Consider the following 17,228-nt stretch of genomic DNA (forward strand, 5'->3'; position numbering starts at 1 on the left):
CGGAGTTGAATCACCGTCATAGGTATATTCTTCTTCACTTTTTAGTGAATTAGTGAAATATTTTTAGAGTTATAAATGAAGGAGAGATAGATTACTCTGTTTGAAGAAACGTTTATCCAAACGTTTTTTGGAGAATACTTGCAGCATAGTGTGATCTATTGAAGGTACTTACCGATATATTGAAATCTATCTTAGGACGCCTTTGGAACATCGCAGTAATTATTAGGTTATTGTTCTAATTTTTCTTAAACATCTAAGGATTAAAAAATACGAGGTAAGTAATACATGCATGTATTAATCAGCTTTAAAATGTGCAAGATAAGTAAACTTGCAGCAGCTCAGAGCTTCCCAAAACTCACTTTTTGCACCGCAGGTGAATTTTTGCGTACTGCCGTGGTAGCTCTACTCCATCAGCCATATTGACCCCGCCGTGAGCGCGACAGAGAAGTGTTTAAGGTTAGTTGGTTTCTTGTATACTAAAATTGCAGTTTCCTAAAGACAAATTATTGAGCGATTGAATTAATGAATCAGTTTTTGTAGTTGAGGGACTGAGCTCGTCAGCTCGTCATAGTTTTGTTGTAGCATAGTAATCATATATTTCGTTTATTGCCGCTTCCGGTTTAAAAAAACGTTCGTGTCCTTCGGTACTCAAAAGGTTGAATTAAGTAGCTCCCTTTTACAAGTATATTGCACGGCATCCGTGGCGTCTATGACCATAGGATCGCTAGCTCGTTCGATATCATGAGAAAACGCAGGAAACAATGACAATTTTTAATTTGCTCAACTCTGCTCACCCAGCAGCTTGCACAGCCGCGTTAAGAAGTTTTTCAGATTGGACGACCGAGGACCCAGGGTTTGGATGTTTCCACCCAATGGCACGAACATTCAAAGGCCTGATATCTGCTTTGGCTAAGTGCGGAGGCCCACTTTAAGCCAACGAACGTTATGTACTAGCCAGGATAAATGCACGCGAAATTAGTTAGGCTGTTGTACTCAAAGAAAAAACGCACCATCAGGAGTTCTTATAGGAACAGTCATAATTGGGAGATAAAACTGCTGGAGGTAGTTGATGTGCTTCAGAAGCCACTTTCCCATATTCCAAATGATCTTTAGAGTTTCCAAACACGAGTGCAAAAGCTGCCCTTAATTTCGACGCATGCTTAAATCATTTGCAAGTTTTACATTGTTGCACCTCCAAGGTTGGCAGGTTTAAAGGAAACAACAACTGAAGGCAGACATTTGAGAGATGTTGAGTTTGTTAGATACGAGGTGAAAATTTAGTTGGTTTCCGTGTAATACAAGGCGATGCTGAGTTCAACTCCTTCGAAAACGCTTACTAGCACGAGTAAAGAAAGGTATGTTAATTAAAAGCTTCTAGAGACGAATTTAGAGACTTTACTTATTTAAAAATGCCCATAAAGCAGTCCACACAACGGTTTAAGCTCGGATGTCTCTGACCGCTATCACCCTTTGTGAGTGCAACAAGCCTATGCGGCCCAAGTCTCTTGCCTGTGTTTGGGCCTTAGATACATACAAACGAGCACCAATCGATGGTTTAAGCACACATATGACTGTCGTTTGAACCGGCCATGGTAATGCATATACATACATAATAGAATATCTTGCGTATCCTGTACATGAGCTGCATGTACTCAAATCCAAACCATCATTAGAAATTATTTTTATACATAATTATACAGTATAACATCGGATGGGTATACCTGGTAAGCATCAGGTTCATGAAGCCTCACGATAAACTTGTTATTGTTGTGCATATCTCATACGCTTAATTTTTAGGTGCCTGCACAGCGTTGGTTAGCTTTGGGCTGCTCAGTTAATAATTTTATACAGGATCCCCTCTGCAGTTACCTTCGCTCTGTAGAACGTGTGTAGGTGAGGTAACTACGTATGTTTATTGAAAACTCGGTTAATGTTAGAAAATAATGGCCATAATAATAATAATAGATCTGAAATTTGTTAAGCTCATTTCGGATAATGAGATATGGCACTGTAGAACACCCTGAACATTTAGGTGCCATGTTAAGCTCGGGTAAATGTCGTGCGTTCTGATTTATGAAAGCCCGGTGTCCAGATAATCCTTATGTATATAGCAGTATAGTCACCATTACGTATTTTATAGAAATATGTTTGTAGTTGCCCTATCACCGATATCGCGTCAGTATCGACCATTGCATATAATTTGCGGTGATCACGACCAGCGGCATCAAATGCAAATACCACATGATATTTCTTGGTTATGGAATGAGCAATGCCACCGAGTTAAAAAAAACTCTTCTCAATCATGCAGCTTGAAAAGTCAGATTTGATATGAATTTAAAATTCATCTTATCGTTACAAAGCGACAAGTAACCTAGGTATCTTCAGAAGAGTTTCTCCTCTGTGATACATGTGACGCACAATGCCGTTATCGACTGCCTACACTATTGAGACAGGGACAGAAAAAGCTTAACGTTGCGTTTAGTATAAAAAAGTGCTTGGAAAACAAGAGCGTCTCATTTCTCGACAGCCACGCAGAGTTACTTTGTCTAATTTCATCCTTTCTTCTAAGGCAGGGCAAATGGAAGCATAAAGCACAGGGCACATTATTGCTTTGCACCGAAATGCTAAAATGATCAGAAAAAACTGCTTTATCTAAACCATTATTAAGATTAGAAACTGCGTTAGGACATAATTTTTTTACGCATACCAGTAATAATACATATTCTATAAGTGTTTGGAAATAAAGATTTGAAACCCCCCAAAAAATAACGGACATATTTCATTAATGTTTGTTTAACACCACCTTTGATGATATATAAAATTGGTCATTTCAAAAACGCACTATTTGGCTTATTTTACAATCTTCGATTCGCAAAACTTACCGACGGTTTGTACACAATATTAGACAGATAGGGAATAGGATGAAAGGCTCGTACTCAAATTTGTATTTGAACGAATATATATAACAATAAGCGTATTGCAGACATAATAGGATAGAGTATTATTACGTAACATTCATCAAGTATTCGCTTGCCCACACGAACGGCACTATTCAATTCCACAAACAGATTTATACGCGAATGATCGAAAGGACCTTGGCGAGGTTCATTCTATGGTAACATTAGCAAAACACTTGAATGACAGTACATGTGTCGCTCGGGTCACATATAAATCCAAACCACAACCGATAATATTTGTATCCTTTGACTCGCCTTCAAATTTGCCATACGGTTACGCAAAACCCTATGAGGTCTTCAAAATTTCGATTAAAGGTTTTCGACTAAGCAGATACATTAGTATATTTTGCAAATATATTGCCTCTTATTTGGAAACGTACGTCATTTCCCAATTATGTACTTACAAAAACGGATGGCAGTCCGACACGTTTCATCTTTATTTATGCTTTATACATGTACTATATGTACAAAATAAACGCTATCGCTGCTTATGAAAATATACAGGTTTGCTACTATTCGTTTGATTGAGCAATCCTATCAAGGAATAGACTTTCTTGCTTTTGACCAGGGTGCTTCTGTGTACACTTGTATTCACCACCTGCTTTTGTTTTCCATTCTTGAAAGGATTTTTTTGATGGCTTGCCCTGTTCGCAGTTTCTATTTGAGGCACTCACGTTATCCATAGATGATTCCAAAGCCCGGTCTTTCTTGGGGCCGGTTTGAAGCCTTTTCAGCTTACGGTTTTGCCTTTTCTTCTCAGCGAATTTTTCGTCGAGATTCTTCTCGGACGTCTTCTTTTTCATTTTTTGTCGTTTCTCACGCTTAACCTTGAGCTTATTTTTCAATCGTTTAGTGTTAAGTTTCAACATATATTCAGGCACTTCACAGCCGGCCTTTCGCACCACCTACAGAAAGTTACTCGAATTGAATAAGAATTTGGTTGAGATTCAAGGTCATCTTTTAACAACCCATCGCGTAAATACTAACTGCGTACTACAATAATTCTTCGCATCATTGTGAAGAACTCTTGATTCCTAACCAATTCAACCCGGATCTACTGCTTTGGTAACAGTTTGGGGATCGATAGCGAAGGCTATTTTTTTTAAAGTACTCGTCTCAAGATAGTTCTTTCTCAACTGTTTAGCTTTCATAAAAACTGCTCTCGTATGAAAAAAGTACAACATGAGAACCAGTAATTACATGATAACATTATGACGCTCAAGCAAACAATACTGTTTATTTATTTAGCACTTATTTAGCACTTGTTGAATTAACTAATATTATTATATCGTTCAACTAAATGACTTCCTTAGAAATTTATTAGAAATAGATTAACACACGACAGTCTCTGCTAGCCCGAAAAAGCTATTGCGACTAACATATTGCAACATATTGTTCATGGGTATACATAAAAAGCCATTAACAACACGGATAAGGATTGTATTATCGTAAAAACCTTGCCTGAATAATTTCACGAAGTTTAGGTGCATCATATTCGGTGAAAAAAGTGAGGGCACGACCAGTGCAACCTGCTCGTCCTGTCCGGCCAACGCGATGAATGTACGCTGCTGTAGTTTGAGGAAAATCGTAATTTATAACTAATTCAACACCTTTGAAATCAATTCCACGGCCCGCAAGTTCACTGGAACGATGTAAAATAACAACAAATAATCGGTTTTTGAATGCTGATAAGTTATTTTCTAATCGGAAAAAATAGCGCTCACGACACAAGTTTGAGGGTCCGATTACTAAATCACACAACTATTCTTCAGAATAACAATATATGATCGCCATCCGTTCCAGACTACGGAATACTTACCTACAGACGAGCACCCAGATTTTACCAAGTCGGAAATTGTCGATAATACGATCTCGATCACTAGGTGTTCTTCCCGCGTGTAACACATCAACACTTAAACCATCCAATGCCAAATGCTCGTATAATTGCTGGGCAGCTGTTTTCGTTTCAGTAAATACCAATACTGGGAGTTTCACACCGCTCCGGATGATCTGTCTGCAATTTGCGCGTAAATTCAGAAATGCCAAAACCAAAATTTTAAAGAAATATATATCAATTAGTTATCAATGAAAAACTGTTTTTCTCGAAAAGTAATCGAAAGTCGGACTTCCTGGGCGCTTAGCTTAAAGTCGGCCGATACTTACTTCAATTTCATTTTCCAAAATTTGGCTTGATTGTTTTTGCATCAGACGATGCACATGAGTGAATATCTATTCTATTCATATGAAAAACAGACAAAGTATTTTAGAATGTATACCTCAACTCAAAGAGCTTGCCGTTATCGTTTCCAACAAAAACGAGCTTCTGATCGACCTGCTTTGTGGCAGAGTTCTTCGCGCCAATCGCCACCGCGATTGGCGAATCCAGATGAAGGCGACACCACCTGCAAGATACGTTACGTAAGTGCAAAACGTTTTAAACCGATCACAACTAGAATTAAGACGATTCTATTATTTAAAAAAAATATTACGCGAGCCCTTTATTTTTTTCGTTTGGATACGCTTATTTAGTGTCAGTGGTAAACCCGTCTCTACGAACGTAAATATTTCAAAGGTGGTAAAATGATAGTGATTTGGAATTATTCTGCTACAGACCAACTACTAACCTATCAAGGTCCTTGCTGGCTGTAGCTGAGAAAAATGCCCTTCGAAGCTGTCCACTTATGCAAGCAGCGTAAATCTTCTCAAGTTGATCCCGAAAACCCGTTTTACCAGTTTCAAAAAGTCGATCGCTCTCGTCAATAACAAGATATTGTATTCGAGCGAGTGATAGGTCCGTTTCACGTAAGATCCATACCAGCCGATTGGGAGTTGTCACCATTATATCCAAGCTTGCATACATTTTTGAAGAGAACCTTCCAGATAAATAAACACGGTCATACACCATCATAGCTCTGCACAAAGGTAAGCTTTGTCAAGCAACTGAGCGCATATATGACAACTATGACTTGATTTTATGTATCTGTACTTCCAAGGAAAACGGGCAAATATAAAATCTTATTCACTTTAATTAAGTAGAACAATGCATCTGAGAAAAAAATGTACCTTCTCTGAGCATTTGATGTCTTTGAAAGCACATAGATACGAAGGCCGGAGCCCTCTGCCAATCGCATGGCTTCACTATAGGTTTGCTTAGCTAATTCTCTTGTTGGACAGACGATGATGGCTCGAAAGCCTTCTGTCGATGGTTCGCGTAGCAAATGTATGAGTGGTATTAAGAAAGACGCAGTTTTGCCCGAACCTGTCGGGGCACAAGCGAGAACCTGCACTCAGAAAAATGGCAATTAGCAAATAAGTTTCTGGATGGACAATATGTTATTTTCTAACATAAAAAATACGTTTGAAATATTTAGATTGGTGTGTTTCTCAGTGTTTATTATATATACTACATGTTCTACTATAGACATACAACTTCTCTATCACACTCTTCTATATGAACAAGAGGTTCGAACATTTTTCAGGTGTGTTACTGGTCACTTAGTTTATTGACCCGAACGTTACCCAGACAAGACTGGCAAGACAATAATTCATTTCGGACCCATCCGTCATCAGAAGTGACCTTTATATGCATAAATGCCACTAGAACCGTGATCGATTAAACTTGAATAACAGGGTCCCTCATTTAGAAATGATGAAATCGCCATAGCTTGCCTTGATCATCTCACCTCTCGTCGCTCGAGCATGGCGGGAATAATGGCCATCTGTACAGATGTCGGACGATCATAGCCACAGGCAGCCACGTTATCCAATAGCTGTTTAGAACAGCCATACCGAGTTCGTAACTCGGCAAACTCTGTTAGCAGAGCAGGAATATCGTCGCCCCAAACACCAATGCCATAATGTGTACGCAATCTGAAATCATACAAGCCTACAGAGTTCAGATATCGGTAAGTAGATACGGATTCCGAATTCAACAAGTTGCTTGTTCAATCCTGCCATGGACTCTACGCATTATCTGAGCAATCAAAAAAGATTATATAACACAGATGGATACCTCGATAAAAACTGACACTGATTCGTAACAGTTTTTTTTTGTGACAACCCTAAGCCGTTAAATCCATGCAAAAAATGAAAAATAGATAAAATTTACTCCGAAACATTGATTTCAATTAACTTAGGATTTTTCAGATGTGTTTTTTTTTAAATAGAAAATGTATACTATAAGCTATCTTGCGGATGTGAATATCTACTCGGTAGAAATGTTTCTATAAGCTGCTTCGAAGTGTATAACTATGTTGTAAATATATTTCTAATAGCATATTGGTGCTTGATTCCTCAGTGAGGACATGCTTGTATCATGCGCTGCTCAACTGAAACCAAACATATCTTTGCAATTATCTGTTTCCTTAAATGAGCCAAACACTAATTGAAAATGCCGCTGTTCTCCGTATTTTAAATATCAAAACAGAACTTTGATTAGTTAATTCTGATGATCCGGCGCTTCGTCTTTCTACGAAAAAAAATTTAAAAGAAAATAAAAAAAACTAACTAGTTTTAAAAGTTTTAGTAGTACACGTCAGAAGTTTTATTTGGAGTAACAATTGCTAAGAGTTCAATCGGCAATTTCACTGATCAGCCGAAATCAGTAAACAAGCATACTATCTTGGCTTACCTGTTTTGAACTTTTTCGGGTTTCGCTTTTAGCCTACGAGGGTCCAACTCTTTGGTATTTGTACAGACTTCGACAGGCTTCCTTGGCTGGCTTTCTGATTCTGGCACTTTTCTTTTAAGCGAAATGCCCATACACAGTTGGCTCAAGATGCTCGACGACATATTGTGGCGTCTCAGTACTTCTTGAAACAATGTCACGGTACGTCTGGATAAAACAACCGATCTTTATATCATACAATTTTGAACACAATTGCAAAAAATGTTTATTAACATCCCAACTAACTATTTATACGGGTTTCTCAACTTCGCCAAACTCGGAAAGCGGTTCACTCATAATATCTATGTAGAAGTCCTGTTGTGATGGATATCGTGCTGACAAATAATGTTATCGAAAAAAAATTCGATTCATTAAGCTAAAACCTGTATATTCAAAAAATTAGCCGTGTATCACATATTGGCACGTGCAAGGCTCACAAGTAGTGAAAATCATAAACAAACTTCCCTTTCCCAAAGTAGTTCTATCGATCGTACACAGAAGGTTCGACCGTATTCTCAGCAAGTGCAGAGCTCCTTATTTGTGCTTCTTCCTAAATCCTTTGCAGGGCAAGAACTATCTCTCAAAGGGATAAAGTACTGAACAATTAACTTACTATTTAAATTTGCACATAAAAGCAAACGTTCTTACTACAATATTGAATTATGCACATTGGGATTCTTCATTTATTTTATACATGGAATAAGATGCCGGGTCAGCTACGCTTCGTATGCTGAAGAATTGCTTGAGGCTTTCAAAGAAATTAAACCACTTAAAATACACTGAGAAATTATTTTAGGGAATATCTAGTTTAGAGGTAACATTATGGACCGCTATATATCACAGTGTAGCGGTAGTCACTTTTCGATTTAGAATCATCATGTTCAGATAAATGTTTTTCATAGATGTTTCAGATAAATTACTCGAAATTGCAGACATTTCTTTAGACCGCTGACTCGCAGCACGAGTCGAAGTGTAATTAAGCTCGAATTCGATCACAAACCTGAGTGTTCCAAAATTTAGTTGGTAAATACGCTATCTTTGCGTTATTACGGGGACTTTCTATCATGATTAAATGGCCACAACTGTCCAAGTAAAATACCCCGAGGCTTTTATCTGCCGTAACTGAATTCACAGAGTAAACAAATATGGCTAGCTTGAGAGCATTATGTTGCTTCACTCAAACATAGCATGACTCAAATCGACTTTGTTCCCTCTACAAACATAAGCGGCGGAACAGCCTAAACTTTTTTTCAAGATTTTCAAACAAGATTTTTCCTCAGTGGTTTTCTAACAGCCGGAGTTCAACAACCATAAACCCGATCAGCGCTGCCGATTATCATCAAAAGCATCAATGATTACAGTATTGTTTCCATAATTAGGATGCAGCTACATCGATCAGCCAAGATGCCGCATCTATAATGTGGGCCCACCTACTCGCGATTCTGTTGATCAATAAAATCAAATTCTTGGAAGAGTAGATAGGATTCAGAATTTCTAACGAAAACATTGAATCTGTTCGTAATAGCGATTTTTAGCATAAATTCACAGATTTATATCGCCCTAACTTATGTGCATCAGAGTAGCTTTATATTATTGACATTAACAGCAACCCATGTTACTTCCTGTAATTTTCAAATACCATTTAATCATTACAAAGAAAGAGAATACAAGGATAATTCACGGAAGGTTTGTTCATAAGATCTCTACAAAATATCTCACATGAGTATTTGGCCTAGATATACTATAATGATGGCTAAAAATAGTACATTCAATCATTATTTGAACGGCTTAAAAAAAAACGAGAAAAAAATACTGCACTCCCTATATATTTTCCTTTCAAATGTATTTTTAACGTGTAAATCATAACACAGACGATTCACTTACTGGCTATTAAATATAACTATTAAATGTAAAAAGGTATTAAAATTGTCACCAATGAAAGCTTAGACACTTATAGAGAGAAAAGCCAATTGTCAGCAATAGCAAATTAACAAAACGTCCAGCAACCTGATACGCTAATAACAAAGTACCTGAAATAAAATGTTTAGTCGATTCCGCTCACAAACAGTAGTCAATCGAGATTTACCGAAGTAAACTGTCCCATTCAGTGGTTTTGCGGTAAACTGAATTTTAATATCAACCCACCTTTTTCTATGAGATTTTATATTACATAGAGATTTACATAGATTTCACAGTGCAATCATCGAAAGCATCGGAATACCGATGCAATCTACGAACAGCTGTTTGACTAACTATTAGGTATTGGATTGTTTAAAAAGTAATGTTCGCACTATTTAGATACTGGCTTGCCCCTTTGCCTCTCCAGTGTTTAGGTATGATATATCAATCTGAAGCGCGCGATCGCCGCTACAAATCCGCTATAATCTAATTGTGTGGTAATTGTCTTCAATACTGGTAAATTCGGGTTAATCGGGATCTGTATATGGCCGAAATACATTGAGTAAACGAGACTATCCAACAAAAAAGACCTGATCGACGAGGCAAGTCATGCAGAGCAATAGAGACCACAGATGGCAAAACCTCTTCAAGCTGCCTTGCAAGAGATAAAGTCGGAGATACTTTTGCAGTTACAATATTCTTGAGATCCTTCGTGATGTACTTCCGTCTTACCCAATAATTTTTTCATGAAACTCACCACCTGGCAACTGAATAGGTCTCGAAAATTAGTTAAACAATACAAGAGTCAAAAATTTTAACTAGACGGATTAGATAATTCGATTGAGAAACAAGAGAATGTCGTATAGAGTGATGGTTTTGGAAACTACTTTTTGCCACAATTTGAATAGAAAAGTGTTTTTTTATTTTTTAGATCAAACTCGCCATATTTTTTTAACCAGCTATTTTAACAGCTAGCGGTCTAAACGAAGTAATATTAGACGAGTGCTGTCGGCGTCCGCTAGCTCTTAGGATAAGCAAACGTTTTTCCAATTAACTAATTGCTTACTTATATTTTAGCATCCATTATGGAATATCTAATAGTATAGTGTCTACGATTTGATGTTTTATTCGATATGTATATATTATAAAGCGTGCGTTCCGTCGCCAGCATGCTTCATTTTACCGTCTTGTCCTCTTTATTACAGACTGTCTTTGCTGCTCGAGTAATTAATTTAATATTCGATTGGCTTGATCGAACCGGTAATGATAATTTTCATTTAAACTCATTGCATAAACTTGTTTTTAACTCTTTTCTATACAGACTATAACAACCGATGCTAAGAAAACGAGGGCTTCCGGTTAGTTCTTGTTTTATCCCAAAATGCACGATTGTCGTGATCGTAACTACAGCATTGAACTAAATTTATAAAAATGAAAATCAATCAATTTTTAGTATCTGCAAAGACAAAAACTGCGAAAAACTGGTGAAACGGATATAAAATATGACAAGTGATCAATCCTTTTTTTTTTTTTTAATTTATCAATATATAATTCACACAACCGATTGTTGGTGAGTACAGAATCCACATTATACCTATTACAATGTCGGTGAGCAAGTTGGTCTTAACACATATCAGCATCCGGCGGCAGAAAGCTGTCCTATCTGCCAATGTCACAAGTTGAATCTGTACTATGGTTCTCGTTAGTTTAGAGCGTATTATTCATGTAAGTTGTTATGGATTTGCTTTACTATAGTGACGATATTTTTCTACTAATTAAGAAGTTAGACAAGTGTAATGTGTTAGCAAGAAAAGATCGATTGTGAATTGAAACCTTATTACAGTTGAACTAATAATTTAATTCTATAATTAATTATCGTTTCTGTAGTTAAGTCATCCAGTGCAAGAGCACTCGCAACAAGGCTACAGCTCTCAGGAATTACAGTAACGTTGTAGTTGCTACCAGTAACATACCTACGTGTATTTTTTAACATGTTTTGTAAATTACCTTACTATCAATTGTGGCGAATCAACTAAGTGAGCGCGTAATAATAGCGGTTGTGCCTAGTTAAAAATGAGCGGACAACGCTGATTTTTTTTGGTCGTGATCTTCAAACATCTATAAAGCGGTGAATTACTTTTCTAGCAACGTTTTGTGGCTTTGCGTTATTTTTTAAAACACTATACGTTACAGGTACATAGAGTTCTATGGCTCTTCTTTCGACAAATACTTCTTTACGCGAAATGCTCCCATAATTGCAGGTATTTCACATAAATGACTGGTCGAGTTCCAAACAAGCTCGGCGTTTCATAACAGGTATAGTAGACAAAAAATCACACCAAACGAAGCGGTATCAATGACACAATGAGCGTGATTACATTTGCCTGTTGATAATTATCATTCAGATTTACATATCATTACAAATTTACATAGAACGTGGCCGTTCGTTACAATCAAGTGATCGATCAACTGCGCAAAAAATCATATCCAATTGAAAAGCTGTCGTAGAAATGTTTTCGTATGCGGTAATAAAAGTAACAACAAAAACGACCATCGTTATCCGACGACGAACTTGAATGAAATTTTATAGAGCCAATCAGTATCAAGATTCTATGCGATATGCCTTGCATAACAACATGAATACGTATATCGACAGCAAGAAGAAGGACAAATTATAAATTGTTCTAAACCAAGGATTTCTTTTCAAATCTGGTCATTTGCTAAACCGAAAGTATAACTTAAAGACCCGTAAATAAATGTACTATATATCTTTTTTAAGGTTTCAAGTGTCCAAGCCATTAGATCAATTAAGTATCTCAAATGACAACGTAAAGTGAGGCTTCCTACAGCACCGCTCTTGTAATACATTTAGTAACTATTATTAAATATGATAATTAAAGAGAACTGCATAGCGGAACCCAGGCTTGGCTACATACTGCGAACTTCATTGATATCGAGTGCTCAAAACGAAATAAAAATATTCTACATCAAAAAGAACATATTTTACGAAAAGTATAAAATGAATGGGCGTAATGTAATAACAGGACCGGTAGCAGCGACTACACATCAGTGTATGACAACTTCCATATTTATTGCTCTATTTTGACCTTGGCCGATGATGCCTATATATATATATATATATATATATATATATATATATATATATAGCATATACAATGAAGACACGCGCAGCAGTTGTCATTCCGACGAAAATCGTGCCGATTTGTCCGAGCTGAGCGCTTTAGCAGACATCGCTAGAGTTGTTTCGCACCCAATATATATCATATAGTCGGGTAGATAGTGGCATCCGGATGTGTATGCGCATGAGGCCCAATGCTGTTTGCGTACACCCAAAGCGCTTGACATTGACAATGTGAAGCTGGCTTGGTAAGTGTGTCGTTAGCAAAATGTATTAGTTTGTACAGACGTCATTATTACCATTATCACCCTATTTAATGATGGATCTGCTCAATTTCTCTCGTCTTCTCTCGACGTAATGGATAAAGATCACCTGCTGACCCCAGGTATATTATCACTACTCTTACCGCTACGATTTCAACAACGAATTCTGCCCACATGTGTAACGAAGTATTACAAGTAGGCAGTTACTGCGAATTGGACTTTTAGAACTAGCCGGGTCCAGCCCATTTGATGATATTTATACATATCCTACGCTATGCTACATGAAAAGAAAAAATGTGCAAGTATATTCACTGGTGCTGTTTTCCACGATAACTAGGAACGTGATTCAGACTTTGTCATAGAACATGAATCGTACGAACAGTACATATAAGAGTAAAATAATACACCTTTAATTTATAGAGAGCTATTTTACTATTTAGTCCATTTAATAAAAGCACCACATTCATATCGGTACCTACCAAGCAGGACAATTTCGACTACTAAATATTAATTAAAAAAAACACCGGAAAAACATGTGCAGTACACAATGGTAACGTTTCATTTGCTTGAAATGACTAAGTCAAAGAGCTACCGCTTAGCTAGCCCGATTTGGTAATTACCCAGCTTGCGCATATGTACGCAATATGTCACAATGAAGTAACGGAACTTTGCAACAGGATGTTATGTAGGATATATCTGGAAGAGCAGTTAGATTTAGCTTCTAAATAAAACTTTCTAGGTTTTTATATCGCACATGTCCATTTCTCAACAGATACTTTGTGCGCATTTGCCGACGTCTACCCAAATCCTTTCGGCCATTTATTTATGCCCTACACGACCCGTCCAAAGATATACTGTGAGTGCTCCTGTTTCAACAGGCAAACTTTCATCGATTGCACATAGATTTTTTCAGTAATTTTACTGCCCTGAGACTCAATAACGTCGTTCTTGGTCAATGCCGTATCAATATTGTCTCTGCTTTTTGAAAATCATTCAACTGCTACAGCTGCCAATAAGGTGATCACGTTTCGAAACCACTAATTGATATTTTTGACCAGAACCATGGATTAGGCAGGTTTGCCATTTACATAGCTGTAAAGGGTTCTAGTTTCGAAAAAAAAGTTTCGAAAAAAATCTCGTTGCTATACCTAATAACTAGCTACGAGGCACATCAATAATTGATGTGATTTTTTCAATAACTGATGTAATTTGACCAATAATTGATGTGAAAACAAAGGCACAGAATGCCTTAATTAATCTAGGGTAATTATTGTGGCAGGGCATGGAATCGTTTCCCGTGCTCTGACCTGCAGAAGCAAAAAAATTCTCTAAGTAATTGTTATCCAGGGCCATACGATTTTCGCATATGTTAAGTAACCCATTTTCTAATTGTACAGCGACGTGCAAGTGTTTTCGTACTGTGTTTCATATTGTAAAGCTAAGGTCAGGCTAGTACTTGACGAGTTTCCGGTGAAAAATAAGTTGAAGCGTGAGGCCAGCTCAAAGGTTGCGTGCCTCCATGTAGATCTTCAGCGTCGTATTGATATATCGAGTGTCCCGTATAGTCATGCTCAACATGAGTTTTTGTTATATGATCGTGGTCGATACTGTCTGTAGTTGAGAAACCTTCTTTGATTAGTTCGCTGTGAACGGTTTCAGCCTGCGGCACGTAATGATAGATCGATGTTTGATGAGGCGGCGGATTGTGGTAGTGAATATGCACGTGCTGGGAGGTGTGCATAACTGGCACCTTTACAATTTTCGGTTCTTGTAGAATCTTGATAGGTATCGGAATTGGTAGAAGTGTTGGTCCTTTCTTCAGAACGAGTTTACTCAGTAGATAAATTTTGAAAAGCCCGCTTTGATGTGATGGACCCAGAAGGAAAGATGCTACATAAATGTAACAGAAGATCGATGGCACTGAACAGATTAAAACACGCGGTAGAGGACGCATTACGGGGCTAATTGTGTATGTGTTAATTTCCAAGAAGATTCTCGAGCACACTCTTACAAGTGTTGCTTCCACCCCAATTCTGGGCCAGTATCCTATTCTGGGCCAGTATGATTATTACACAAGCAGCCTCTATAGTACACCGCTGCTACTGATAATGCGACTCGACGATCAATAACAAACAAAAAAAACTGCACCATTCGTGAATAAGGATGCTGTAGCAAAACGATTTCAGTACTATCCACCGATGCGTATTCCACAGATACGGGCAATGTGACGAATTTCTTGTAACTTCTTACGGAACTCAGGGTGAGCACAGATTAACACCGATAGAGATAACTTTTGGGTCACGCTCGACTTTAAAGATGTAACAGACGTAGACAGCACTCTAAAAGAAAAAAATAATAATACTAATCAAAACACACGACACATGAACAAAACACTACAAGGGGACGAAACGGAACACCAAAACCGCAGCTGCGGCGTTAGCAGCGGCCGCGTGAGTGCCCGGCGCTGGTCACTTCTTATCGACGAGCGAATGACTGAAAAAGAAAAGCCATTACGACCCCGCTTCAACGTCGTAGCTCTTGTCGTATGGGGCGCCGCAGTCGCTGGTACGGCCGCGGTTGCCACCGCTGACCGCGCGCTTGATTTCTACACTAGCTGTGTCTTTGACTGTGTATATGTGTGCCTGTGGAGACTTGGATGCTGATATTGTTTTCGTCTCGTTTCTTTCTGACAGGTCGTCAGTTAGCAAATGTAAAACGAATGGCATGTAGCGTCTGGATAGTATACCAGTATTTTATCACTCCTTTGCTGATCACGACGAGTGCCCTGTGTTCCCGCACACGTTACAACCCACATCATTTCCCAACTAGCAAGCCCCGTGCATCTTCTCCTGTTAATAGTACTCGAAAAATCGCAACCAGACTGAAAAACCGACTTGTAACCAACAAAAAAAATTGATCCAATCAGATGCCTCTTCAAAGTATCGCTTCCAAATCGCCGATAGTCAAGGAGTACGGCTGCTGCTGTTGCGGCTCTAAATTCAGCAGTAAAAAAATCACTCAATTTTGCCGGTTCTGTTCATATACCATCAATGTCGGGGAAGCGCCTACGAACTCACTCGCTATATCCCATATATGTATATAACAGCGAAAACGGATCGCGATACCGATGAAAATGCAGCGGCAGCTAAATCAACCGGAAATAAGGCAGTTGCAATTTAATGAGGGTTACCCTAATGGCCTGCTACAATATTAGCAGAGCCGCCGAGTCGCGTTTCAATTGTAGGTCCGTGACGGATCTGCAGTAACAGTCGTGCCAACAATGTCCAATGTTTTTGTACAATGCATACAAATGGTGACAGCATCAAAAGCAGCCGTAACAGCAACGTAAACCGAACCAACTGAAAAGCGCACAAGTTACGAACTGCCATGGTACACAATGTATCGATGTTTCAATATACTTATCGCCACTTACAGCGTTTATATCGCGTCAGACGATTTGATGTTGTTTTGGCAGAGGAAATGTGAGCGACCCGATCTATCTACTGTAGATTCATCAGGTATGTTGATGAACAGAGATAATTGTATTAGTCCAGGTCTGAATCGAGCACTAAAGGAGCACGTTTTACCAGAGAAGTCAAGCGAATCGCCATAACTGTGAATATTAATACCTGTGTGTCCATTATGTCTAGCGCTGGCGATCTATCTTGTTGTCACGAAAGCATTCTCGCGTTCATCTAGTTAGACGCAAAAATACCCTATTTGCTATTATCTTTAATGTGATGAATTTGTTGTCTCTTTCGACTCTGTGGGTTACTTTAGATAGCCACGTAATGGTAGAAGCAACTAAAACTAGAGGAATGGTGCAGCTACGGTACCACTGTCGTCGGCACGAGATCGTGCGAGACGTATTTACATGCCTTGTCCTATTTCACCTCTTCCTACTCAATTTTACTTCAGACACGCAAGGACAGACTGGCGCTCACGGTTGCCAGTAGCCGCTTTCTGTGCTCCCTGCATATATCTACGTAAACAAACGTCGTCTTCCGAGTAATTCATCGATTTCAATAAAATCGCGCTTCACTGGCCACGCCAAACGTGCCCGCCTAATCCCGCATTTAACTGGATTCGAATTACTGCCGAGTGAGCAGCCGGCACGTCCCGTCTGCTAAGACCACAAAATCATAGGAGATAGATATGATCTATTTGACGTAATACGATGGCCAGATGTGGTGTTTTACGATCAAATTCTGCTCTTGATTGAATTCGACTGCACTGCTGATGTGACAGCGTCAGCAAATGTTATTCGCGTCTGCTTGAAACTATATTTAATCCTGATAACATGG

At 38.4% G+C, this 17,228-nt stretch overlaps 1 protein-coding gene across 3 annotated transcripts; it reads right to left on the reverse strand.

Annotated features, from left to right (window-relative positions):
• Window positions 1-3,370: 3,370 nt before the first annotated feature.
• ais (DExD-box helicase 52) lies at window positions 3,371-8,073 on the reverse strand. 3 transcript variants are annotated; one of them, XM_022846121.2, is made up of 8 exons: window positions 7,588-8,073; window positions 6,641-6,827; window positions 6,021-6,238; window positions 5,582-5,830; window positions 5,234-5,359; window positions 4,777-4,971; window positions 4,419-4,599; window positions 3,371-3,862 (listed from the first exon to the last, which is right to left on the reverse strand). In XM_022846121.2, the coding sequence occupies exons 1-8, from the start codon at window positions 7,746-7,748 to the stop codon at window positions 3,470-3,472; spliced, it is 1,710 nt and encodes a 569-aa protein (XP_022701856.1). In that variant the 5' UTR covers window positions 7,749-8,073; the 3' UTR covers window positions 3,371-3,469. The 3 variants fall into 3 exon arrangements, with proteins under 3 accessions (XP_022701856.1, XP_022701866.1, XP_022701875.1); XM_022846131.2 differs by having other exon boundaries at window positions 6,641-6,843; window positions 7,588-7,722; XM_022846140.2 differs by lacking the exon at window positions 7,588-8,073 and having other exon boundaries at window positions 6,627-6,700.
• Window positions 8,074-17,228: the final 9,155 nt, after the last annotated feature.

This window comes from Varroa jacobsoni, unplaced genomic scaffold (genome assembly GCF_002532875.2).
Source record: "Varroa jacobsoni isolate VJ856 unplaced genomic scaffold, vjacob_1.0 scaffold_126, whole genome shotgun sequence".
NCBI classification, from domain to species: domain Eukaryota; kingdom Metazoa; phylum Arthropoda; class Arachnida; order Mesostigmata; family Varroidae; genus Varroa; species Varroa jacobsoni.